General features: G+C 52.1%; 10 protein-coding genes across 11 annotated transcripts; 6 read left to right on the plus strand and 4 right to left on the minus strand.

The window, feature by feature from the left end:
• Positions 1 to 60: 60 nt before the first annotated feature.
• PV05_11746 (uncharacterized protein) lies at positions 61 to 1856 on the minus strand. Its single transcript, XM_013455259.1, has 2 exons — positions 920 to 1856; positions 61 to 870 (listed from the first exon to the last, which is right to left on the minus strand). The coding sequence occupies exons 1-2, from the start codon at positions 1492 to 1494 to the stop codon at positions 210 to 212; spliced, it is 1236 nt and encodes a 411-aa protein (XP_013310713.1). The 5' UTR covers positions 1495 to 1856; the 3' UTR covers positions 61 to 209.
• Positions 1857 to 2104: 248 nt separating this feature from the next.
• PV05_11747 lies at positions 2105 to 6917 on the plus strand. Of its 2 annotated transcripts, XM_013455261.1 has the most exons (5): positions 2105 to 2531; positions 2584 to 5005; positions 5056 to 5866; positions 5925 to 6293; positions 6349 to 6917. In XM_013455261.1, exons 1-5 carry the CDS (start codon positions 2213 to 2215, stop codon positions 6880 to 6882), a joined length of 4455 nt encoding a protein of 1484 aa, XP_013310715.1. In that variant the 5' UTR covers positions 2105 to 2212; the 3' UTR covers positions 6883 to 6917. The 2 variants fall into 2 exon arrangements, with proteins under 2 accessions (XP_013310715.1, XP_013310714.1); XM_013455260.1 differs by having other exon boundaries at positions 2105 to 5005.
• Positions 6918 to 6988: 71 nt separating this feature from the next.
• Positions 6989 to 7635, minus strand: PV05_11748 (uncharacterized protein; the record flags this gene model as incomplete). Its single annotated transcript, XM_013455262.1, has 4 exons — positions 7542 to 7635; positions 7462 to 7475; positions 7207 to 7389; positions 6989 to 7135 (listed from the first exon to the last, which is right to left on the minus strand). Exons 1-4 carry the CDS (start codon positions 7573 to 7575, stop codon positions 6989 to 6991), a joined length of 378 nt encoding a protein of 125 aa, XP_013310716.1. The 5' UTR covers positions 7576 to 7635.
• Positions 7636 to 8505: 870 nt separating this feature from the next.
• On the plus strand, positions 8506 to 9766 carry PV05_11749 (uncharacterized protein; the record flags this gene model as incomplete). Its single annotated transcript, XM_013455263.1, has 3 exons — positions 8506 to 8560; positions 8639 to 9261; positions 9318 to 9766. The coding sequence occupies 3 exons, from the start codon at positions 8506 to 8508 to the stop codon at positions 9591 to 9593; spliced, it is 954 nt and encodes a 317-aa protein (XP_013310717.1). The 3' UTR covers positions 9594 to 9766.
• A 1114-nt stretch (positions 9767 to 10880) lies between these two features.
• On the plus strand, positions 10881 to 12102 carry PV05_11750 (uncharacterized protein; the record flags this gene model as incomplete). The annotated part of the gene is made up of 2 exons (XM_013455264.1): positions 10881 to 10897; positions 10953 to 12102. 2 exons carry the CDS (start codon positions 10881 to 10883, stop codon positions 12100 to 12102), a joined length of 1167 nt encoding a protein of 388 aa, XP_013310718.1.
• A 1918-nt stretch (positions 12103 to 14020) lies between these two features.
• Positions 14021 to 14352, minus strand: PV05_11751 (uncharacterized protein; the record flags this gene model as incomplete). The annotated part of the gene is made up of 2 exons (XM_013455265.1): positions 14021 to 14225; positions 14276 to 14352. The coding sequence occupies 2 exons, from the start codon at positions 14350 to 14352 to the stop codon at positions 14021 to 14023; spliced, it is 282 nt and encodes a 93-aa protein (XP_013310719.1).
• A 351-nt stretch (positions 14353 to 14703) lies between these two features.
• PV05_11752 (uncharacterized protein) lies at positions 14704 to 15500 on the plus strand (the record flags this gene model as incomplete). Its single annotated transcript, XM_013455266.1, has 2 exons — positions 14704 to 15303; positions 15357 to 15500. 2 exons carry the CDS (start codon positions 14704 to 14706, stop codon positions 15498 to 15500), a joined length of 744 nt encoding a protein of 247 aa, XP_013310720.1.
• An 846-nt stretch (positions 15501 to 16346) lies between these two features.
• Positions 16347 to 19664, plus strand: PV05_11753 (uncharacterized protein). Its single transcript, XM_013455267.1, has 2 exons — positions 16347 to 16650; positions 16701 to 19664. The coding sequence occupies exons 1-2, from the start codon at positions 16436 to 16438 to the stop codon at positions 19534 to 19536; spliced, it is 3051 nt and encodes a 1016-aa protein (XP_013310721.1). The 5' UTR covers positions 16347 to 16435; the 3' UTR covers positions 19537 to 19664.
• PV05_11754 (uncharacterized protein) lies at positions 19655 to 21319 on the minus strand. The gene has a single exon (XM_013455268.1). It carries the CDS (start codon positions 21282 to 21284, stop codon positions 19752 to 19754), a length of 1533 nt encoding a protein of 510 aa, XP_013310722.1. The 5' UTR covers positions 21285 to 21319; the 3' UTR covers positions 19655 to 19751.
• Positions 21320 to 22282: 963 nt separating this feature from the next.
• PV05_11755 (uncharacterized protein) lies at positions 22283 to 24087 on the plus strand (the record flags this gene model as incomplete). Its single annotated transcript, XM_013455269.1, has 4 exons — positions 22283 to 23521; positions 23576 to 23602; positions 23691 to 23723; positions 23783 to 24087. The coding sequence occupies 4 exons, from the start codon at positions 22283 to 22285 to the stop codon at positions 24011 to 24013; spliced, it is 1530 nt and encodes a 509-aa protein (XP_013310723.1). The 3' UTR covers positions 24014 to 24087.
• Between the last annotated feature and the right edge of the window lie 1753 nt (positions 24088 to 25840).

Below are 25840 nucleotides of genomic sequence, written 5' to 3' on the forward strand. Positions count from 1 at the left end.
CCTAGAACATAGACAGTCTAGTGGTACAAGGAGGTAGTCTTGTGCCAATCAATGATCCGGCTTGATGAGATGCCCAACATCTATGCAAATGCCATCTAGAACTGCCATGCCTATGGATATCTTCTATGCTTGAACCACGCCTTGACTCAGGGAATCCCATATGCAAATGCAAAGCCTCAATCGTTCCCACTCCGCCAAGTTGATCAAGTTCATGCTGCAGCTTCTGCATCTTTGTAGAATGGATAGTCGGTATATCCCTTCTCGGGCGGGTCGGCTCCGTAGAAGGTGGTGCGGTCATATGGATTCAATGGTAGACCTTCAGCAAGTCTCCTGGGCAGATCTGGGTTTGCAATGAACCATCGGCCAAAGATGATCGCATCAGCCTCGCCAGACTCGACTTTGGGTGCAGCATTCTCAGCGTTGAAGTTTCCAGCTGCCACGAATTGAACACCACCCTTCTGCAGGATGTTTCGGAAACCCACCAAAGACGGCTTGCTCTCCTTCGCCCTGGAAGCAACCGATGTTTCGGTAGTGGGTTGCTGAAGAGACAGCAGCTTAGCAGACTCGTCGAGGATCTCATCGAATCTAGGTTCAACCATGTGGACGTATGTCAAACGGTTTGCTTCAGGAAGCTCGGCGATCTGTTCGCACAAGTATGACCAGTGCGCGGTAGGATTAGAGTCCTTGGTGTCTTGGAAATAATTGAAGGGTGACAGTCGCATTCCGACCTTATCTGCCCCAATTGCATCTGTCACGGACTTGATAACTTCGAGCGGGAAACGGCATCGCTTGTCAACTGACCCACCGTAAGCGTCGGTGCGGACGTTAACATTGTCGTGCAAGAACTGGTCCAAGAGGTAACCATTGGCACTGAGCATTGTTAGCACCTAAGCCTTGTGAGAATGATTTTGCCACTTACCCGTGAATTTCTACACCATCGAACCCGGCTTCCAAGGCACGTTTGGCGGCAGCTCCGAATTCCTGGACGGTCTCTTGGATTTCCTCGACCGACATGGGCTTTGGAGGTGTCGATGAATAGTCGGAGCCATCCAAAGCCTTGCCGGAGATTGGGATGTTACTGGCACTGAGAGCATCTTTTCCGTCAAGCAATGATGGAACGGTAGCACGGCCAACGTGCCACAGTTGGCAGTAAATGAAGCCGCCTTTTGCATGGATGGCATCGGTGACCTTCTTCCAGCCGGCAATTTGGCTCTTCGTGAAGATGCCTGGTACACCAGGGTAACCACATGAGATCCGACTGATCGGGCATGCCTCCGTCAGCTGGAAACCACCCTTGCTTGCGCGCTGGGAGTAGTATTCCACCATCAAGTCGTTCGGAACCCAGATACCATCTGATTCCTTTGAACCTCTCATCCGAGTCAGTGGTGCCATCATGACTCGGTGCTCGAGACTGATCGCGCCGAGTTTGAGTGGCTTGAACAACAACGTGTCCTCGAGCGGCTTGAAGCCGGTTGGTGACGTTCTTGATGGCATCTTGGCTGTCGCTTTTCCCTTGTCTTCCTTCTTCGTCGAGGTCCTTGGTGTCGAACACAATACTGCAATCGTCCGAGTTCGACTGGCCGTGTTAAGGACGATTGATATTCGAGAACCACAAGAAATACCAGCCCGCCGCCATTCGGACGTGGAGTATCCTCCACGCCCACAGCTGGCTTCAACATTTTTCGCCTTGCCAGAAGTGGGCAAATTCTTGCTTTGACTAACTGAGACTTGTGGACACCCAGAGACACCAAGAGAACAAGTCGGGACCCCAAGGCCGGGCCTCTTGGAATGCAAAGGCAAGCAACAAGCTGCCGTGCGCCATGCTATGTTGTGGGACTCTACCGTTGTGTTGCGAAGGTTGCAATCAAGAGTGGGGGATCCTGATCATGGCAACAATCTGCGGCTACAATCATAATGTCGAACTTTGTAAGGGACGTACCACCCACCACCAAGAGCCAACCACCCAATCCGACCCATGTACGATGTTCTCCGTCCTGTTGCCCGTCGGTCATGTCCGCATATTTTATCGAGCCAATAAGGTGCCATGTATTTCGCCGTTGGTGCTATTGTAACTGTTGAGCAACCTTCTCGCCCGTGTGATGACCGAAGGTAGTAGAGATGATACCTAGGGTCTGATTTCCATCTGACTCGGCGGTGACGGCGAGGATGAATCAATTTAGCACAAATACAAGGTGAACCCAAGCAACTAAGTATGGCTTTACCCTTTGTTGCCCACCGGCCGGCGGTTCCTGCGCCGTTCGAGAAATTGCAAGCCATCATTGAGTCTGATTTTGTCGAGTCGAACCTGGAATTTTATATGAATGGTCGGAGAGTCGTTTTGGAGAACCCCAACCCAGAATGGACGCTGCTGGACTTTATCAGATCTCGACATGGAAACAAAGGCACCAAACTCGGCTGCGGCGAGGGAGGGTGCGGCGCATGCACGGTTGTTCTGCAGAGTATTGACCAGACCGGTCCGAAGAGGTTGAGACATCTGGCTGTGAATGCGTGTCTCTACCCGCTGGTTGGCGGTAACCCAGCGCATGATTTCCTTGCAGCGAAGAAGTTCTAACAATGTTCCAGTGGTGGGTAAGCATTTGATCACTGTGGAAGGCCTGGGAAGCGTAGACAATCCGCACCCGTTGCAGGAAAGAATCGCAAAGCTTCACGGCTCGCAGTGCGGGTTTTGCACGCCTGGCATTGTCCTATCGATGTATGCCATGATCAGGAACGCTTGGGACCCGGCGGCGCAATCCTTCAAGCTATCAGCCAGCGACATTGAGCTCGAGGGCCATCTGGATGGCAACTTGTGCCGTTGCACTGGTTACAAGCCTATCTTGGCTGCTGCGAAGACTTTTATCGTCGAGGATCTCCATTCCAAGCTTGTTGAAGAGCAGGATAATGACGAGACCTTACTTGACGGAGAGACAGGGGCAAGAGCCAAGTACGTTCCCGCGGGCATTCCTGAACTTCTCAAGAAGTCACCCGTGTCATGCGGCAGACCTGGCGGTTGTTGCAGGGACGAACCGGGCTCCGCATCAGGATGCTCGTCTGGAGTCGATTCCGAACAAAGCAATCAGGAGACTTCTTCCGACGAAGAAGCTGGGAAAAGCTCACTGACATCTCAGACCACTCTGTCCGAGTCGGAAGAAAAGGAGGTTAGCGGAACAGCTTATGGACAGCCGGTTAGGAGGAGACAAAGAAACCCCCCGCCTGGTGAAGAAGGAGAAGGCACCAAGACTGGAAGTGGTCTGGATGCTCCTCCCCCAAAATCATATCCAGCCGGACTTCAACCCGACTTGAAGCCTTACACTCCGTCGACTGAGTTGATATTCCCGCCTTCGCTGAAGAAATTCGAACTACGGCCGATCTGCTACGGCAATTCCGACATGATTTGGCTGAGGCCGACTTGCCTCGAGCAGCTTCTCGCAATCAAATATCTCGACCCCACCGTCAAACTTGTTGGCGGTTCCAGTGAAGTCCAGGTTGAGATTCGATTCAAATTCTCCAAGTTTGCGATTATGGTCTTTGTCGGCGACATACCGGAATTGAAAGAGACTATTGTGCCTAAAAGCGAAGACGACGTCGCTAGCCTGACTGAGCTGGTTATCGGCGCTAACACAAGTCTCACAGACTGCGAGGAGATCTTCAAGACTCTGTCTAAAAAGCTCGGTCGACGAGGACTCGTGTTAGAGGCCGCTCGGAAGCAACTCCGATACTTTGCAGGTCGGCAAATCCGCAACGCAGCCTCACTTGCAGGCAACATTGCAACGGCCTCGCCTATCTCAGATATGAACCCCGTTTTGCTCGCCTCTGGCGCCACTGTCGTTGCTCAGAGCAAGAGCAATGGCGAAATTTTGTTGCCGATGGAGACATTCTTCCTTTCCTACCGCAAGACCAGTCTGCCCGCAGACGCAGTCATCACGAAAATTCGGATCCCAATCCCTCCAGCCAACGCTTCCGAGATTACAAAAGCTTACAAGCAAGCAAAGAGGAAAGACGACGACATTGCCATTGTGACCGCGGCATTCAAAGTCAGGCTGGACAGCGAAGGTAACGTCGACTCGATTTCGTTGGCTTATGGTGGAATGGCACCAACGACCGTACTCGCAAAGAGGTCGGCAAAGACGCTCAGTCGCCAGAAATGGTACAATCCCCGAACTCTAGATGCTGGTCTTCGGGCGTTGCGCGAGGAGTTCAATCTAAGCTTTGGTGTCCCTGGTGGGATGGCAACATATCGAGTTACACTTGCGCTCTCCTTCTTCTTTCGCTTCTGGCACGAGGTTGTGGCCGAGCTCAACCTTGGCGAGGTCGACCCTGAGTTGATCCAGGAAATCCACAGAGGAATATCTTCTGGTACTCGGGACAATATCAATCCTGAGGAGCAGCGGGTGGTAGGAAAGCAAATTCCCCACTTGTCAGCTCTGAAACAAAACACTGGTGAGGCGGAGTATATCGACGACATGCCGCGTCAAGACCAGGAATTGTACGGAGCGTTCGTGTTTTCACAGAAGGCTCATGCAAAGCTGATCGAAGTTGACTTCTCGCCCGCCATCGGCCCTGGCCTAGCGGTGGGATACGTCGACAAGAACGACCTCTCGAAGGAGCGGAACTATTGGGGTCCCATCAGGGAAGATGAACCATTGTTTGCCGATGGGGTCGTCGAGTCTCATGGCCAGGTCATCGGAATGGTGTATGCGGAAACGGCAATCCTTGCGCAGAAGGCGGCCAGACTAGTCAAAGTGGTGTACGAAGACCTGCCACCCATCCTAACGATCGACGAAGCCATTGAGGCGAAGAGCTTCTACACGCACGATAAGGAGTTGAAGAAAGGCGCTGCAATTGAAGGGTCAATGGATAAAATTTTCTCGAGCTGTGATCGAGTCTTTGAAGGTACTGTCCGCATGGGCGGGCAAGAGCACTTCTACCTAGAGACGAATGCGTCTATGGTCATCCCACATGTGGAAGATGGGTACATGGATGTCTGGTCGTCGACTCAGAACACGTAAGTCACAAGATCATCGTCGTTCTGACCTGGATCACTGATTGTAGCAGAATGGAGACGCAAGAGTGGGTGAGCCACACGACCGGCATGCCCAGCAATCGCATTAACGCGAGGGTGAAGCGGATGGGAGGTGCCTTCGGAGGTAAAGAATCACGAAGCACGCCGATAGCCTGTGTCCTAGCTGTTGCGGCGCAGAAGGAGAAGCGACCGATCCGTTGTATGCTGAACCGTGATGAAGATATGATGACTAGCGGCCAGCGACACCCATTTCAAGCGCGATGGAAAGTTGGGGCGATGAGCGACGGTACGCTTGTTGCGCTCGACATCGACTGTTATAACAACGGCGGCTGGTCATACGATATGACGGGCGCTGTCATGGATCGGTGCCTGACACATATCGACAACTCCTATGAAATCCCGAACGTCCATGCTCGTGGGCATCTCTGCAAGACCAACATCCACAGCAACACGGCCTTCCGCGGATTCGGGGGCCCGCAGGCTATGTTCATTGCCGAGACTTACATGTATGCTGTCGCTGAAGGCTTGGGCATTCCAGTGGATGAACTGAGGCTCCAGAATATGTACAAGGAAGGTGACCACACACCGTTCCTGCAAAAGATCGACGAGGACTGGCACGTGCCCTTGTTGATGTCCCAGCTCAAGCAGCAATGTGACTACGAAAAGCGAAAAGCGGCTGTCGAAGCCCACAATCAGAAGAACAAGTGGAAGAAGCGAGGGATTGCACTGATTCCATCCAAATTCGGTATCAGTTTTGCGACGGCCAACCATCTCAACCAGGCCAGTGCAGCTGTCAAGATCTTCGCTGACGGAAGCGTGCTTCTGCACCATGGCGGTACCGAGGTATGCGTTCCGTTCGTCGACATATGGTTGAGTGAAAAGCTAATGAATGATGTTTTAGATGGGTCAAGGACTGTACACCAAGATGGCACAGTGCGCTGCACAGGAGCTCAACGTCCCTGTCGATGCGATCTACACAAACGAGACGCAATCCTTTTACACGGCCAATGTCTCACCGACGGCGGCATCATCTGGCAGTGATCTCAACGGCATGGCTGTGAAGGATGCATGTGATCAACTCAACGAGCGGCTGCAGCCATATCGGGAGAAATTTGGTCCCGATGCCAGTATGAAGACCCTCGCCCACGCCGCTTACATGGACCGTGTCAATTTATCTGCTTCGGGGTTCTGGAAAATGCCCAAAGTCGGGTATCAATGGGGCAACTACGACATCAACAGCGTCAAACCGATGTACTACTATTGGACACAAGTGAGTCATTGCTCCATCTGCCCATGGCGCTGAACTGACAGAGATGCTTTTGTAGGGTGTCGCTTGTAGCGAGATCGAGCTTGACGTTCTCACAGGGGATCATACTGTTCTAAGAACGGACATTCACATGGACGTGGGCCGCTCGATCAACCCAGCCATAGACTATGGTCAGATCGAAGGTGCCTATGTCCAGGGACAGGGCCTCTTCACCATCGAAGAGTCTCTGTGGACCAAAGACGGGCAGCTGTTCACACGTGGACCGGGCACGTATAAAATCCCTGGGTTCAGCGACATTCCGCAGGAGTTCAATGTCAGCTTGCTCCAAGGCGTGTCGTGGAACCATCTCGGGACGATCCAGAGCAGTAAGGGTATCGGTGAGCCTCCGTTGTTCTTGGGTGCGGCTGCGCTGTTTGCTTTGAGAGATGCACTGGTGAGTGCCAGGAAGGACAATGGGGTCAATGAGCCTTTGATTCTTCATAGTCCTGCGACCGCGGAGAGGTTGCGGCTGGCGGTCGGCGACGACTTGTTGAAGTTGGGTACTGTGCAACCAAAGGAAGGCGAGAAGAACTTCTTTGTGGCTGTAGCATAAGAGGTTTTCTATCATTGAGCATCAATTCATCCAAACATATGCTCCCGCATCCGCAGGAGTACGTGATTTATCTTCTGCTCACGTTGTAGTGACCATTGCAAGCCCCTCACTGCAGCGCAATCAACTCCATCTCTATGGATACGCCTGCCGGCAGCCTCTTCGCCTCGATGGCACTTCGAGCCGGCTTTTGAGGGAAGTAGTGCTCATATACTTTATTCATCTCGGCAAAATCGTCCAGATCTGCAAAGAAGACCTGTATCCAAACAATGATGTCTCGCGATTAGCTTCATAAACCTCGCGATTTGCGTTGGAAATTCAGCTCACAGTGACCTTGACAACCTTGTCCAAGCTCGATCCTGCAGCTTCGAGGACGATTTTGGCGTTGCGGCACAACGAGTGAGTCTTGTCCGTAACAGTGCCTTCGGTCAATTTGATCTTGCCATTTTCAAAGGTCGCAGGCATCTGACCGGACACGAAGACGAAACCATTTGCTTTGATGGCTTGGGACTTGGTACAGCGCAGTTGTCAGCTCGATTTCACACGATGCTGCAACACCCCCATGGTATTGTGTATCCTCACATATGGTCCAATGGCTGCAAATCAGTTGGACGTCAGCTTGAAGGCTCTCCGGGCTGATAAGGAAGCCCACAAACACGTACGTGGGATACCCTTGTCGGTGTAAACACTCTCCATCGTGATCGGCTCGTTGTTCAGGTGAGGTGAAGTTCCAACTGATCTCTATAAACGATGCTGCTAATCCAGACTGGTCGACACTTGAGGCATGATGAGACCATTATTTGCCCATGTCCTCCAACGATTGCCACAAGGCGTAAGCCACTTGTACAGAGTGTGACGTTGAAAGCCGGCAGCACGTCATAGGGGTCAATAAGGGCCGCTGCTGCAGTCGGGGCCCTCCTATTAGGCGCGCAACTCCCTAGATCTGAGAAAGCTCAAAGCCTGGCACACCTTGGCAATGCTTATTGCAACCTATAAGTTAGCCTAGTGAGCCTCATCATGGCCTGGTTTGTCTGAAGGGCTCTCTGTCTCCCCTTCCTTCTTTTCATCGCCCGCTGGAAGGGCTGCTGACATTCGCCAAAGCCCGACAATGACGCTGCTGCAAAGAGGCACGTTCCATACAGCGTCCGCGTCTTTCAACAGAGATAGTGAAGTTTCCCGGATGGCTTGGTCCGTCTTGCGTGTACTGTCAAGGCTGCGGGCTCAAGCTTACAGGCTCGCTCGGCAGCGCGGAATGACCAGGTGCCACGACGATTGGTGTTTACCAAGGTACACAAACAGGATTTATCGCGAACATCACAGATCCAACGGGTAGGACACACTGCATTGTTATCTGCATCTGAATGATCGTCGTAAGGATGATGAAAGTCGGATTGCTCATCCGGACCGTGCTGTGCCGCCATGGAAGGCGCATTGATTCTAATTCAAACGTCGCATGCACAGCCACTCGTGCTTCTATAAATGCTCAGCAGCCTGTTATCGCTCTCAGACAACTCAAGTCTACAACTGTGATTTCTGGTTCGTCTTTGGCGAGACACACGTACGCAAAAAGACATAGAGAAGCATCGCCCGAAGTCCCATCACGAGTATTTGCATTGAGCTCTCGTCATGGAGAAAGTGAGCAAGACAGGCCCTAAGAAATTCCGCGAGGCTCTCAAGAAAGGTATGTAGGCATATTCCTTGTGCGAGCAAGCACACCACCGAAATGGCCAAACGATAGCTCATTAACAATGATTTCCAGGAAAATGCCTGATTGGACCTGGGGTCTTTGACGGCATCTCCACACGAGTCGCTTCAACTGTCGGGTTTGATTTCTTGTACCTGGCAGGTTCAGGAGCGACCGGATCTCGAGTAGGAGAGCCAGACTTGTCCGTCATGACACAGACCGAGTTCGCCGACATTGCTGGAATGATGGTGCAGCACACCAACTTACCTGTCATTGCCGATGCAGACACTGGATTTGGAGGCCCTCTCAACATCAGGCGCACAGTGCAGCTCTATGAGCACGCTGGTGTCGCTGGACTGCACATCGAAGACCAAGTGTTCCCGAAACGATGCGGACAGCTGAAGGGCAAGGATGTCGTCGATCTGCAGGTCTACCTTGAGCGAGTCAGAAGTGCCGTCGAAGCCCGGACTGATCCAGACTTCGTCATCATCGCGCGCACTGATGCACGACAGGCGAAGCATCTGGGCGGCAGCGAAGCCGGCGAGAAGGCATTCCACGAGGGCGTGAAGAGACTCAAGGCTGCGCTTGATGCCGGAGCTGACATGGCATTCATGGAGAGCCCGCGCACCGAGGAAGAGTGCAAGGAGCTGGTTAAGGCATGCGCTCCTAAGCCAGTGCTGATCAATGTCTTGCCTCATGTGAGTACAGCGACATACCGATCCGCAACGGGTGTAATACTGACTCAACTCTTCAGGGACTCACGCCCGACTTCAGTACTTCGGACTGCGAGCGTCTAGGATTTGCCGCTGCCATTTACCCTTGCACCGGCTTCATCCCGGCCATGCTCGCCATGCAGAAGTCTTACGAAGGTCTGAAGAAGGGGGGCTCCGACCTCAAATATTGCGAGGGTAAAACTATCAAGGACTTCTTCGATCAAGTCGGTCTCGCAGATGATTTCGACTTCGATAACCGGATCGAGGAATTTTCCAAGAAGGAAGTGGAGCACACAAGTCAACAGGACGAGAGTTGAAACTTTTGCGACTCGAACTACCTCAGTTGTTTTTTCCATCTGGATAGGGGCTGGGTTGCTGAAGAGAGGCGGAATCATCTCCAGGTCGACAGTGAGAGAGTGGTCCTTGGGATACGGTTAGTGCTGTGCTTCGGTTCGTAATAGGAGCTTTCCTCAATAAATCCGTGATTGTTTAGCAGGCCCCTGTGCAGCGAAGACCGCATTTTCGGCTCGATAATCCCTGAATGCGTCCCCGAAGTTCAAATTCTTTTCTGCAAGTTCCCCTTTGGTTGTGTAAAACAGTCTCTTTGATCTGCACTACAAAGTATCAAACACTTCGGATACCGGCATCTGGATTCCATTCATACCCACGTCTCCAAACGATCTGCATGTCGTATTACCTCAGGTGTCGTAACCACCATTGGCCTGATTTATCCAATACTTGCTCCTAGAAGCCTTGTTACCGACTATCCCATATCTCTACGAGTCCTTGTAGTTGCCTTGGATGACAGACACCGCCATACTCTCCGGATCCTAGCGATGAGGATCCGTTCCAAACCGACCACAACTGTAGCTGGCCACTTTCTGACAGCCTAGCCTTGTTTCCATCGCCTACCACATGCGATCAGCCTGATGTCCCATCATTCGATCCAGCGCGATCACAATGGAGTTCCATCCATTTCCCGATATAGGCGACGCCTTTTCAGCTGCTCTGTGGAAAACCTGCCAAGGCAGCCAGACGACCTTCCGTCGCCAATTATCGCCCGTTCTCGCTGTAAAGGTAAATCGCGTATCGGATAGCGTCAGGATTACAAACAGTGCATAGGATGCCGGTTGCGTCCCCGGGCGTTGAGGAGATGTCCAGCGGACCGCCTTGAGAAGCGAAGCAATGCCGCGCACTCGCTGTCAATCTCGACTTCCGCCTCACGCCGCCCATCGTCCAACCGGTGGTATAATTCCGGCATCTCCTGACGGGTGGTTTTCCGAATGACTCCCTTGAGATAACCTTTGGTATGGTTTAGGTCTACTCGCACGGAAGAGGAGGACATATGATATCACGAATACGAGATCGTGACGAACTGGTTAGCAGTCATGCCATTCCCATGAAATCATGTTGGACAAAGACTAATGCAATGTCCGCTGGCTATAAGGTCGGAGGACTGTCATCGAAGATAAAGGCAAGCTGTAACTTTGCTCAGCTCGCCCTCAACAGCATCTCTCGAGCATACGACAAAAGGCAAAGCCCTGATCAAATTAGAACACGACAATCTCCTCGATCAACCTTCGGAAGAACATCAGGACTCTATAATGGCAGAAGTACCAAAGTAAGTCTACTGTCTTGAATTGCATATCTATCACCAGTCTCACGTGAGCACAAAGACCGGTGTATACCACAGAGTACAAGCCCCATCCCAGTGAGAAGATGAAGGCAGCTCTCTGGACGGGCACGAAATCGATCGAGCTGGGTGAGGTGCCCAAGCCCACAATTACCGCACCCAAGGACGCCATTGTGCACATCACCCACTGCACCATATGTGGCTCGGACCTGCATATGTATTGCGGGGCTCTGAACAAGGTCATGCAAAAGGGGTTGATCATGGGCCATGAGGCCATCGGCATCGTCGAGGAGGTTGGGCCTGAAGTCAAGAACTTGAAGGCAGGAGACCGGGTGATCATCCTGCCGGTCATTGCGTGCGGAGAATGCTTCTACTGCAAGCGCAAAGAGTTCTCTCTCTGCGACCGAACCAACCCGTCGAAGGAGTTGGAGCAGATGTACGGGCATCGCTTGTCGGGCATCTTTGGCTATTCCATGATTACGGGAGGATATCCTGGCGACCAGGCTGAGTACTGCCGCGTCCCTAACGCGGACCTCACCTGCGTCAAGGCTCCGAAGGATGTAGATGCCAAGAAACTGGTTGGTCTTGCGGATGTGACACCTACTGCATGGCACGGCTGCGAGCTGGCGGAAGTGGGCGAAGGCGACGTCGTTGGCGTCTGGGGCTGTGGTGCCGTCGGCCTCTCCATCCAACGTTTGGCGAAGCTCCGTGGAGCCCACAAGGTTTATGCAGTTGACAAAGACGTGAACAGGCTCAAAATCGCGAAGTCTTTTGGCATGATTCCCGTCAATGTGAACGAGCACCCTGATCCGGCAGATTACATTCTGTCTATTGAACCGCACGGCCTGGACCGCGGTATCGAAGCGAGCGGTTTCAGGAGCACCAACTCGGCCGCTCACGCCACCATGAGAGCACTGGGCGTCGAGGGCGACAGCTCGGACACTGCCAGCGCAGTGATCAAGGCGACGCGAAAGGGCGGAAATGTCGCCCTTATTGGCGACTTCTTCTTTACGACCAACAATTTCCCTATTGGAATGTTGATGGAAAAAGCCATCACCCTGCGCGGTGGGCAGCTCTATGCCGAGAAGGTAATATGCTCATATTCCCTCCGCCATGATAGCCACAAGAAGAGACGAAGAGAAGAAAGCACTGCGCCCCCCCGAAAACGGACGCTGCTAACTGCTGCCGTATGAATCTTCTAGTACTTCCCACTCCTTCTAGACATGGTTGTTGAAGGCAAATACGACCCCTCATTCATTTTCACGCACGAAGGTACAGTATTCAAAACTGAGCTTACTGCTCTGGCCCCCGTTCCTTATTTCCTATTACATCTATATAAATCCCTGGCAATATCAACTAATTCGCTTCTTCTCCAGACAACTTCGAAAACATCTCACAGAGTTACGACGCATTCTTCAACCACAAAGTCCCCGGAGGGTTGAAAGTGTGCCTCACGACTGCCTTTGGCCGGACACAGAATTAAGGCCGGGTTTGATCGGAAAATGGCTATGCGGTGCAGTGAAGTGATGTACAGATGCCTCCGTGAATGAATGATCAGCTTGAAGGGCTTGCGATTCAGGGATGGCTCCAAGATAGCGTGCATATCTGAAAGATTCTGCAAAACCGGAATTCATTGTACATTCACTTGAAAAGGTGAAGGAGCCCTGAAATTGCTGCCGGCTTGCAGTCAAGGAATGAGTATTACCTAGGTAGGAGTATGGAATCTAAAATGTCTCGGGATGTGGCTTCAATTGTGGTCAGCCAACGATTTACATCTAAGTGGCCCATCGGCTTGCAACGCACGACAGTAATGACTCGGAGATGAGCATGCACTGCAAAAGGTCCCTGTGGCCAGCCAATGATCCAGATTGAAGAGGAATAAATTTCAGAGCAGCTTCTTTGCACGCAGTGCCCGCAGTTCAGCGAACGCCAGATTGAATCTGATCTTGAATTCTGGCTCGATCCCCCAGAAACATACCCAGAGATTTCCGTGATGGAGGAACTGCCAGTGAATATGGTCTCAAATTCAGCCCAATCTTCGTTGAATGCTTTGAAACAAGGCCAGTGACTCCGAAGCACGCGAGCCATGCCAGCTCCGAACTTCTGCAACCGAATTGATATAAGTAAGGCCGTATCCCTGTGCTCAGAATCCATCTTCAGTTTTGCAGGGCACTGAAGTGCAGGCATCGTCTCATGATGCCGAGATGAAAAGCAATATTTATATATATGATTAACATGTCTTCCCTTCGATGCCTTTCCCACTTGAGATCCGAAGACCTCAAGAAGCCAAAGACTTCACACAGCGCTGCTCCAGAAGGTTTCATGGGAAATCCATGGCCTCAGGAAGAAGACCAGGCACACAAAGACTGGCAGAAGTGAGACCTGAGTATCTTCGTTGACAACACAACACTGACTACCATAGACAAAAGGGTCCACGCGACACTGAACCCACGAGGAACAACCTGGGCAAGAGCACGAATCTGGACGTTCAGGGTAAAGTTCAATTTGGCCAGCCTGCCTCGTCTCTGTGACTTCTGCAGCCTGACATCCGTCTTACTTGAGTTCTGCCACTCTTCGCGCAGAAGGAAGCTGTGCAAGCACCAACAACTCGCGACGAATTGTGGATATCTCACACGAAGTCAGTATGGCGTCCACGGGATCCAATTGCTCTTCATCTTCCAGTGACAGCGACAATCACTATACACAACATTTCTTGACCAAATCAGAGTATGTCTACCATGACCGGATATGATAAAATTCGGATCATTGCCGCAGGTCCGTAGAACATAACCTCAACTGCGAACTATTTGCTGAGTCGCAAGCCTCTCGACTTATTCGTACAACGGGTCTGCCTCTGGCTCTGGCTCCAGCCTCTCAACGCCTGGAGTCGACGTCGACGTCCCGGGCATGCTTCGGTTACCAGGCTTGACACCTAGAACTTCAGGAATAGACCGAGTTCTTCCTTGTCCTTGTCGAAGCATTTCGGCCAACCCCATTTTTGTGGCGTTCTGGCGGACCAAAACATTCATCAGAGCCCGCGCATCATCCTCAGTTTTCACCCCTGCCAACGGCCTCGCAAGGCGCTGCTCTGACGTCCACTCTAGCAATTCCTTAAGTTCCACTATATCTTCTTTCAACGCTCCTATTTGTTCTCTTCGTATGCGCTCTCTTAGCCTTCACCTCCTCCAGCTTCCTCTTCTCTTCGGCCACCAACATCCTCAACTGGTTGTGAAACACCCACTTTGACTGTTTGTCAAAATTCTTGCTCTTGTGAAGGTCGTCGATCGTGATCGTCTTGTCGCGTCCACCGGTTTGCCTAGAGTGGTCAGTATGACAGCCTTGCCTTCGAGATTGCTGGAGTCTTACTCTTGCAACTGCTCATTCTCTCGTTTTGCTTCGTCGGTCACGGCAGCCCCATGGTTTTTCGAGGCAGAGTCTTCCATCTTGGCTGTTCCGCTTCAATGCTTGCAGCGTTTGCAGTCTACGCGTAGGGTGACAGAACTCAACTAACACAGATCCCAGGCTGCGGAGACTCGAAAGAAATATCAAAGACGGAACAAGGTTGGCTGCCATTCCTTGGCCGTGTCCCAGTCAATCTGATGAATGGAAGATTGAAGTGGATTGGAAGGCAGCGCTTGACAATCACATGTTACAGCCAAATTGAGAGTCTGGGAGTAGGGATGACCTTGTCTCGAGTGGGCGCTTTCAGCTCTTGCAGCGCTTGCAATCAAGATCAGGGTGACAATGAAGGTCCAGTGTTTGAAAGCGAAACGCTGGTTACAATTGGACTCATGATGGAAGTGGACAAAATTGCTGGTGTACCTCACCTAATCGTTGTGCCAGGTCTCTTGGACAACTGGAAGAAGCACTTGAGGGATTTCCTCGATACAAATCACCCAAAGTTTCCAAAAATTCTGATATACCATGGCGACGGTCGCAATGGCAGAGACGAAGAGAACCTCAAGGACTTCGACATCATCGTGACCACCTACAAAATCGTCAAAAGTGAGCAACAAGACTACGAGAGCTACAGGAGACTGATGTGGCAACATATGCGTCCCCTTGTGGAATCTGACCAGGAAGCAGCGCAATTGGCAGCTGGGAATGTACACATAAGACCAGGACATGACACGACACCGCTACTGGCCCTCCCAAGAGAGCCACCGAAAGGTCAATGGCCTCTTGCAAACCTCAAGTTTCACATCTTGACATTGGATGGAGTCCACGAAATCAAAACCCAGAGTACTCGAGATTTCCAGGAGATCATCAACCTGCATGCCAACTTCGTATCCACGGTCAGCAGAAGCCGTCTGAACAATTCATATGAGGATATGAGCTCAATTTGCAGGTTGATCAAGCTGTCGCCGTTGAACAACAGTCAAACATTCGACAAGGTAAGCGCACCATGCAGTGTACTTGCATAAGATGTCCAAGCTAAAGAAGCCAGTACTTCCGAGAAGGCGTTATCAAGGAGAAATGGCCTACCAACACGATTACCGGAAAATGGACTCATTATGAGAGATTCGCCATGTTGAGGGAAATCCTGAACGGAAGGAGCGTTCAGAGAGAGAGAGAGAACTGCGAAATTTGACGGCGAACCCATCGTCTCGTACTGACAGGCTGGTTGCATTAAGGCTGGGCTTTGCATTGTTGCGCATGTTATGATTGTGCTCCGTCTGCCATTGCAACGCAGACTTCAGACAATTGTCAGAGTTCTAAGCATTTCCCGGCCTGGTGCCCCAGTACTAAGAGGTATATAGTTAGCTAGTCGCCTGGGGCCCTTGGACAATCAACAGAGATTCTCTTTCACGCTCAAAGCCCCATGCTTTTGACATGGCACGTACAGCGATTAGGCCCTCATTGCAACAAGAGTCCTCACCCACATTAGGCTATACCTTTTCGCCATCGCGGTTCAGAGACCTTCGTGCTTGTTAGTCTTCATAGGTGCGAATATATCTGGTGTTCTCTTCTTCCATCTTGTCTGCGACTCTGACGGTGGCTATGACGTTCCCTTCGGTAGGAAACATGCTGCATAAGAGCAGGCGCTATATCTCCCTGTCGCCCGCCCCGGACAAGTTTGTCGTCAGCTCTAGGGATCCATTTGAGAGCCAGGCTGACGCCATGATTTCCACAGATACCAGTGTCGGGAGACAAGAGATGCGAGACGGTCAGGTCTTCTGTGACGAAATCAGATGACGCAGTACTCCGTATGGAGTACTCCATGGATGAAAGCGCAACGTCTGACAGAATTATTTGTCTCAGCCAGGCTCTGAATATGCGGTCGGTCTTTCTAGTCACGGAAATAATTTTCCATGAGCAGCTCGACAGCTTCCCCGCAAACTCTGCAATTTATGGCTGTAGCACGTGATGCGCTAAAGGGCCGCTTAATCTCGCTCAAACGTCCTCGATTCCAGATTCCCGATTCCAGACTCGACTTCTCACATTCTCTTTGCGTACATTACCACAATGGATTCATAACTCCTCCAATGAGAACTGCCGCCCATCGTTGGCGCTCTGCAGTCCGACATGAAAGAAAGAGGCTCAGACAAGAGTGCCGCGTGTAAGGTCTGTGGCAAGTGTTTTGCCCGCTCGGACACGCTACTCCGCCACGAAAGGAACCATCACGCCACAGAAGATCGCGGTCCTGTCCATCGCGTCACCAATGGCACTTTTCGTGCATGTCATGGCTGCGCATCAGCGAGATCACGATGCTCTGGAGGACTCCCGTGTGGCAGATGCAGGTGAGTCGTTGCTGATCACTTTGGCATGAGTCCTGCTTAGACCCTTCTAGCGTTCGACAACTAGAGTGTGTCTATCCCAACAAACGCCGCAAGGGCTCTACGTCAAATGGTCCAGCCGGAAGCGAGATCGATGGTGATGGCCCTCAACAGCAACTCCTGGGTCATTTCAGCGAACTAGTCTTCACGGCTAACGCCCCGACCCAGGTGTGCTCGGATGACAAAATGGCCAGGAAGAAATCTCCCACGTCGGTCACTACACTAAGCTCTGCAATTTCCAACGAACCTTATGGCCATGCGGCTTTTCCCTCGGGCTACAACCCGACACAGACGTCAACCTCTCATGCCAATCAGCTGGCTATGGGTGTTGATGGAATGAACTCGGCGGACGTCCAAATCATGCAGCAAAATCAATTTGTAAATCCTCCGTTGACTGCTCCCTTTGACTCCGATTTTGTAGGAGGACCATCCACCTACGACTACAATGCCTTTGACGAACCTCTGAACTGGATCCCTCCGTCACTAATTCCCTCTCCCTACGATGCAGAACTTGAGCAAGACTTTTCATTCATACTACCTCCATTGTCAGCCACACCAAATCTTGGGCCTGACTACAATATGGCTATCCCATTGGACTCTGCCGCCCAGATCTCCCAAGTGCCAACGGACATCCCTCAGGACATGTCTGAAAATCATGGGTTTCCCGCCTCAATGATTGGTGTGGAGCAAAGTCCTGCGTCTTCCGCGAGCGACGGCATCAATGTGGCCATATCGGTCAACACTGTATCGACATCCGAGTCAAAGCGGAAGAAGCGCAAATCTTCATTTGCACCCGACCTGTTCAATACCCCGAGGAGGCAGCGAACCACTTATGCGTTTCCTGATTCAACAGACCCTCTCAGCACGATACCTTCAACTGATTCAAGGGATTATTGCTCTCCTGCGATCTATGAAACTATTTTGGAACTTTTCAGAAAATTGTGCCTAGACCAAGCTTCGCAGCGCTCGTTTGAGCGCCCGGATTTCCCGAACATGTCCAGCTTCAATGCTTGCATCAATCTCTACTTCGAAAACTTCCACTCAAACTATCCCCTCATTCATCGAGCCACATTCGGGCATCAAACGCACTGGATCGTGATGCTTGCCGTAGCGGCAGTTGGTAGCACTTTCACAAAGGCACAATATGCCCTGGACATTCGAGAAGCCTTTCAGGAGTTTCTACGCCGCGCCGTACAGCAATACGCCGATGGTGTGCCCGATGTTGCTTTGGATATTCCACTTGCACAAGCCAGATTACTCAACCTTGTCGGCCTTGTACAGTCTGAAAGAGACCAGCTCCGTCAATCAGCACCACGGTATCATGCCGACCTATCACGGTGGTGCCTGGAGTCTGGCGTACTTCAGCTACCTGAGTCTGGTGATTTCTCGGACTTCAGGCTAGATGGTGTTGACAGTGAGAGCCCATATCAGGCGTGGCAAAAATGGATCAGAGCCGAAATGCTGCGGCGAATAGGTTACTTAGCATGGATGCTGGATTGCTGTTTGGGTTATATGGCGAATGCGCGGCCGCTGTGCAACATGGACGATGCGAGGACGCCACTACCGTGCGTCGAGTCGGCTTGGGAAGCGTCTTCAGCTGAGTCATGGATGGACGTCACACGAAAAATTCCCAAGACGCCCTCCTTGTGCGTTGCACTCGAGACACTTTACAAGAACAAGAAGGTGGATCCGATTTACAGCGAGTTGTCCCAAATATTGCTGATTCATGCTCTCTACATCCGCACATGGGAGGTTGGGACTCACATCAAGCAGCCGCTTAGTGAGTGGGTGCCCACTGGGAAGGCACGTGGATTCCTCAACACTCCTTCGAAGGACAACTTCTGGCTTCCACTCTATCCCCTGTATGCCAACTGGAGGAACAGCGCCTGCGACTGCCTCGACGTGCTACATTGGCAAGCTTCCAGTGTTGTCGCTCATGCCTCTGGCGTCGAGCATGGAGTCATGCTGCACCTACATCTCGCTCGAATTATACTTCTTACGCCATTTCAAGAAATCCAGGACTTGCTGTTCTCCCTGATAGGCAAAGTTGACAACTCTTCCAAAGCATCATTTTATGTCCATGACGGTAGCTACCAACCTCGAAACAGTGCGAAGCTGCCCCAAATCCGGAAGATTACGTGGCGTTGGCTTCGTGAAGATCAACACAAGGCCCGCCTTGCGATGGTGCATGCCGGTTCGGTGTTCTGGTATGTACGACGCTACTCCGCAACCAGCTTCTACGAGCCGGTTGCTGTCTACCTTGCCGCACTGGTTCTCTGGACCTACGGGTCGTACAAATCAAGTGCGCTAGAGCGTGACGCAGCCGCGGCCATCCACAAACCCGAAGGAGGTCCGAGCGGTCCTGATGCTGGTGCTGCAATCCAACCTTCTCGCATGGAGAGAAAGGGGCGGCCTGTCAGATTCATGAAAAATGTGGCTAACCGTGCCGTTAATGGGTCCGAGACGCAGCCGATCAGCTCTCCACGTGCAAGACAACTGTCAGATGCCGAAACTATGTCGACATCGGAGCCGAACAAAGCTGCTAATCCATCGGCATCGTCCCCTCTTCGCAGCTCCGAGTCGGACAGCGAAGAGACGTCATCTTCGGACGAGCAGCCTGAATTCATACACCTGGATCGACCCTGCGATGATGAGATGATTCAACATTTTGTGCGGAACGGAGAGAGCATGTCTGGGTTTATGACAGGCGTCGGGAACATTTGTGAGACGCCACAAAAAGTCCTGCTTGAAGGCGCAAAGCTTCTGCGAACGAGGTTGGCGTGTTGGGGCGTCAGCAGGGAATATTACGACATTTTGACGAAATTGGCCGAGTTGAGGAAGGCCGGGTAAACAATGGCGTTGAGGAGGTCACCACGCATTTCGCTTGTATAAGGGTTTGGTTACATATGATCGAGACTGCAGCTCACGCGAAGTCGAAGTTCAACATACACTAATGATATAACGGTATGCTTGATCTATTCTATTTCCTTCACGCCTTCAAAAGGCGAACAGTTTTTCGTCCGGACTGGTCCCAGCAACGGCTACTCGAACACGATGCCCCTGATCTATGTGATCTTCCATCTCAACATTGTGACGGAACACTTTGGGAACACAAAATCTGCGTCCTTGCTTGAATCCCACTCGGACTCGGTCATGCCCACTTCCTCCTTGCCAGCCATGTTTGTGCCCTTGGCATCCGACCCAGTGATTGAGTACACCGTGACCTTCACACCCGCCGGGCCGGCAAATGCAGTTTTCAAGTCCGAGTCCAGATGCATATTGACCACACAGACAGTCACATACCCGTCATCGTCGACTGTAGCACTGACGTCCAGCCACGGCGTTTCCTTTGTCGCCCTCACCCAATTCGGCTTCGTCGGGCCCGTGTACGCATCGCACGCCACATGCACAGCGATCGTATGGCCCTTCATGAATCTGCAAAACAACTCGTACGGCCACCAGGTGGTCTGCTTGACGATGCCCTTCTCGTTGGTCATCAGCGGACTGATGACATTGACGCTCTGTGCAATGCACGCCATGCCGACGTCCTTGGACTTGCGGACGAACACGTTCAACCAGACCGCGACGGCCAGCGCGTCGGAGAGCGTGTACACTTCCTCGGCGCCGGCACTGCCCGGCGCGCGCGGAGGCGACCACACGTTCCACTCGTCAAAGCAGATGGTCGGCCTCTTCTGGGTGGGCGGGAGCTTGTTCTCGACAAAGGCCAGGTCAATCAGGCTCGAGCACACTTCGATCGCGCGCTCGGCGGCCAGCGGTGCCGTCACGTTCTCGTAATGGTCCTCGCTCGCGGTGTATATGTGGATGCTGTGCATGTCGACCAGCGGGAATCGTTCCTCGCCGAGATCACTCAGCCCCGCCGGTCGCAGGCAGTGCTTGAGCGTGTGGTAGTCCCACGATGTCGGGCCCTCTTTGCCGCATAATATGAGTTGGATGGTCGGGTCGAGCAGTTTGAGGGCCTTTGCCCATTGGAACGCTCGGTCGGCATAGGCTTCTTGCGTCATCTGGTTGAGTTGCCAGTCTCCCCACATCTCGTTGCCCAGGGCCCAGTATTTGACGTTGTACGGTTCGGTGTGGCCGTTCTTGCGCCGCAGATTGGCGTAGTACGTGTCCTTGGTGCCGTTGCAGTATTCGAGCCAGGCCATGGCCTCGTCGAGCGTGCCGGTGCCGAAGTTCAGACACAGATAGGGTTCCGCGTTGACCGCTTTGCACCATGCCATGAACTCGTCGGTGCCGAAGTGGTTGGACTCGATGTTACCCCAGGCCAGTTCGGGTCGTGCGGGCCGTTGGTCGCGAGGCCCGATGCCATCTTGCCAGTGGTACGTCGCGCAGAAGTTGCCGCCTGGGTATCGGAAGACGGGGATGTCGAGCGGTCGGAGGGCCTCGAGGACGTCTTTTCGAAATCCCTCAGTGGTGATCAGGTCCTTGTTGGGGTTGGTTGGGTCGTAGATGCCAGTGTATATACATCGGCCCATGTGCTCGGTGAAGCCACTGTAGATGTTCCGATCAATCTTCGACACCCTGTGGGTGGGGAAGACGGAGATCGAGGGTGCAGAGTTGGTCGGAGTGTGGGTGGTCATGTTGGCGGCGAGGCGATGGACAAGCTTGCTGTTCCAGCTGTTGTAGTAGATTCAGATGCAGCTTTGCTTCGTATGCCCTGACCTTGTCCGATACCAGAATCCCGCTTGTATGGCAACACCAATCCACCGGACCTTTGACAACCTGATGTCTTGACGCCCAGTGTTGTCACGTGCGAGCAGTCACGTGGCGGGAGCTGAAATCTGCGAGATGGACAAGTTCGACTTCCAGTACGAGCTTGTAGAAGTGTGCGAATGAGATTCAATCATGCATGAAGCAATTCAAGTACCCATGCACGTTGACCACCGGCTGCTCAAGCTAGCCGCCGCATGCTGTACCGTTCCACACACTGACCACCAGATGGGATTCTTCTTCTTTGGGCGAAGATCCGGCCACTAACAGACACATTCTGATCGAGTTGCTCGGCAAGAGACTCCAGCATAAGCTCAAGTGGCTTTGTCGAGCACTGGCGAGTCATGATTCATCCCGCTTCGAAGCGGAGTCGATGAACCAGGAAGGTGGCCATGGCAGTCGTGGGCAGTCCAGTCGTATTTCCGCCAGGACGACGACTTCCAACGCCGGAATACTTCTGTTTCGGGTTGATGGCTCCTCCGCCGGAGCTTTCTTTTTCGCTACGAAGATCCATCGCAAAGACAGCGTTACCTTCCTCTGGACATCCTCCCATCGCTCACCCTGGAGATTCGTGGGAGCTTCTTGGATCATGCGCACCTTTACTGTGCTAGTCTGCGCCTCCGCTGTCGACTTGATGCCACTTTGCGGGGATGTAACTCTTGTGGGAAAAGCTGCGGGAGTTTAAACGTGGTTTGACGACACCCGGTAGATCGTTGCGGTTGAGCAATATCTCAGAAAAACGCATATCTAGGCCTCACGTCCGCCGAATTTCGAAGCTCATTGTTCTTCAGGACGTGCTCCGTCTTGTCAACATCGCTTTATCCATCTCTTGTGCCAGCCTCAACTATTTGCCTTCCAACAGCCCACCATGGCGCTACCACCCAAGTGGTACCAGTTTCTCGTGTGCGTTTTCGCCTCCCTGGGCTCATACCTCTACGGTTATGATCTTGGTGTGATTGCGGAAGTTGTGGCCAGTTCTACCTTCAAGGGGAAATTCCACCCAGATGACACGCAATCCGGTCTTGTTGTGTCCATGTTCACCACGGGCGCGTTCTTCGGCGCAGGCCTTGCCGGTATCAGTGGTGACTACCTTGGACGTCGTATGACGATCGTAATCGGAGCCGTGATCTTCTGTCTGGGTGGTGGCCTACAGACTGGTGCAGAAAGCATTCACTATCTTTGGTCCGGACGATTCTTGGCCGGCCTTGGTGTCGGTTTCCTTGTGATGATCGTGCCTATGTACCAGGCTGAGCTGGCTCATCCATCTATCCGCGGGCGTGTGACGGCTCTCCAGCAATTTATGCTAGGCGTGGGCGCCTTGGTGGCCTCCTGGATCTCGTGGGCGACTTACGTCCATATTGCCAACAACAGCGCACAATGGCGAGTGCCCCTCGGTCTGCAGATTATACCAGCCGTCTTCCTCGGTCTTCTTATCTTCATGTTCCCAGAGAGTCCCAGATGGCTTATGGACCACAACAAACCGGACGAAGCCCTCAAGGTCCTGGCCCAGCTCCACGCGCATGGCAACGAACAAGACCCCTGGGTCATGGCAGAGTACGAACAAATCCAAGCCTCGATTGCCTACGAGCACGACAACGAAGCCAAGTCTTATCTCGAGCTCTTCCGATCCGCCTCCTCTTTTCGGAGACTTTTCCTGTGCTGTGCCTTGCAAGCATCAATCCAGATGACGGGTGTTTCTGCAATCCAATACTATTCGGTCACAATCTATGGACAGATTGGTATCTCCGGCAACGACACACTCAAATATCAGGGTATCAACTCGATCATTGCACTGATCGCTCAGTTCTGCACCATCCTCTTCATCGACAAGACTGGCCGTCGTTGGCCTCTCATATTGGGCAACCTTGGTAATATGGTCACGTTCATTATCGCCACGATCCTCCTTGCAAAGTTCCCGCCTGGCATATCCACCAACACTGGCGCTCAATGGGGCTTCATCATCATGACCTGGCTGTACAATTTCTCCTTCAGCTGCACTTGCGGTCCTTTGAGTTGGATCATTCCCGCCGAGGTCTTCGACACTCATACTCGAAGCAAGGGTGTCAGTATCGCGACCATGACCAGCTTTGCTTTCAACACTATGATTGTACGTACTTGATCCGGCTCCTTCTCTCCTGTTGACCTTACTAACTTTTTCCAGGGCCAAGTCACGCCTATTGCCATGACTGTGAGTAGAGTCCTTTATCCCTCTCGGCCCAAACACCTCCAACCCTTCCTTGAGTATGGAAAGCCTTACTGACGATTGAATTTTACAGAACATTGGCTATCGCTTCTATTTCCTGTTCATTGTAAGCCTATTTCATTCTGGCAGCAGCTTCTCGAATCTTCTCAACTGACAACAACATAGATTTGCAACTTCACCAACGCCATCTTCTTCTGGCTGCTTCTCCCGGAGACCGCCCGCCGTCCTCTCGAAGAGATGAACTACCTGTTCACCCACGCACCCTGGATCGTTGTCGGAACCACGAAAGATAGCTATGCCAGCCACGACCTGGAGAACAGACTCCAGGAGATCACCCACCAAGCCGAGATCAAGAGAAGTGAAAGCGTCATGCATGATGAGAAGGCTGTCCGATAAGATGCGGTGGTCAGATTGATAGGGAGAAACCAGGGAACTCAAGACTGTCAGGCAAGTGGTAGATGCGGGGCGTCCAAAGGAAGATCCCAGCTGGAGTTCGTGTACAGTCACCGTCCACGAGTGGTTCGAGTCAGGCCGGTGGACTTTGTCATCGAAATGCTGGATGACCGTACCGTGTATATTCGAAGGGGTAAATTGAAGCAACTCAGGGCAAATACTGCAACTAGTACTAGTAGTACACAGATCCGGTCCCATTATGGCTTGGCCCATTCGCGTCTCGAGGTTTGTTATCACCTGCGCACCATAAATACTGCAGTTGCGTTTGTGTCAAAGGAGTCATTCTTATCGGTTTTAGAACCTAGCATCGTTGATCATTTTTTAGAACTCAGCCTTACATGAAGCATGCGGCGCTAAGGATCAGACGTCTGGCCTGTCTTTGCTGCTATGATCCGCCCCATCCGCATGCATCATTTCAGCCCGTGTTTCAAGCACCAACACTCAGCTCAATATCCTTTCCAGCGCCAAGGTTAGGTTGCATGAGCAACCTGGACAGCCCTGCTATCACCCCCTCATACCCCCTGCGGCCCAATGACATTATCGAGAGAGGTTTCATGAACCCGATCAACTAGGATACACAGCTCATGGAATATCTTTTGGTGCGGCCGCAGCGAGAATCTTTTCCACCATGTCCACGTCGACCCGTAGTTCAATTGTCAGTCAAGCCAGACAATTTTGATGTTTGATTTACTCGAATGGTTTCGTCCTTCTGGATCAAGTCAATGACGAACAGTCTCAAGTACTCAATTCTGGCAGCTTTGGGTGACTCTATACATGACTCAACTCGCTTGCAGCGCTTGCAATTTGCTCAGCCAGCGTCAATATATGCTGCCAGCTTCGATTCAATATAGCGGTACTTCACTGCGGTCAGCGGCATCTCGCTTGGCGATGAACTTTCATGCATCTTTCTCTTACCCAGCCTGGTATCAAGATCTCTCTGGTGCCCATTTTCCCTGAGAAACAACTCACTTGAGATCGAGTGGATCATTGCAAGCACTGCAAGCTCCTTTGACTTGTGTGCAACTTTCCCACGCCCACATACACGACAAGATCAATACAAGACATCATGGAAATCTCCAAGGAAGAACCCACTGAGCCACACAACCCCCTCGCCGTAGGATGTGCAGTGGTGGCATTGAGAACCATCCCCAAATATGTCAATTTTCGGGGTTCAGTAAACCTCACTGACTGTTTCACAGCTTCCAGGCTCTATCCTCAATGTGCACATCAGCATTCCCTGGTGGCCGCCTTTGTACACTCCAAAGCGCAAATTACCAGATTCGAAAGCGTGAAAAAGACCGTCATTGATTTGTTCCACTATATTGACGCTGACTGACCATATTGCAAGCTCTGCAAGCGAGTTGGGTCATGTATAGAGAGTCCTCTATGCATGCCATCGGAAGCCAAGTGTCATGGAGCCCCTTTTTTCCGGCTCCTCAGCATAGTGCGATGCGCCACTGCCACTCGATCAGACAACATATCAAAACGATGAAGATCAAGCTAAGACCCTCGCGCAGCAGGCAACGCGGGCACTGCAAGCACTGAAAGCTACCAAACGGTGCATTACCGACATAGTCGTCGTGCTTTACATGTTCTTACTGCCTTAATTATGGACGTTCGGGGTACTTCTTCAATCGACTGATCTACTCGCATCCACGAATTTTCCATAATGCTGGACCACAGCTCCATTGCAACCACTGGAGACCAGAGACCAACTTGCTCTCTCTACATATTCCTTCATCCGACCGATCCACGCCCATCCACGCGGTT

This window comes from Exophiala xenobiotica (assembly GCF_000835505.1).
Source record: "Exophiala xenobiotica strain CBS 118157 unplaced genomic scaffold supercont1.7, whole genome shotgun sequence".
NCBI classification, from domain to species: domain Eukaryota; kingdom Fungi; phylum Ascomycota; class Eurotiomycetes; order Chaetothyriales; family Herpotrichiellaceae; genus Exophiala; species Exophiala xenobiotica.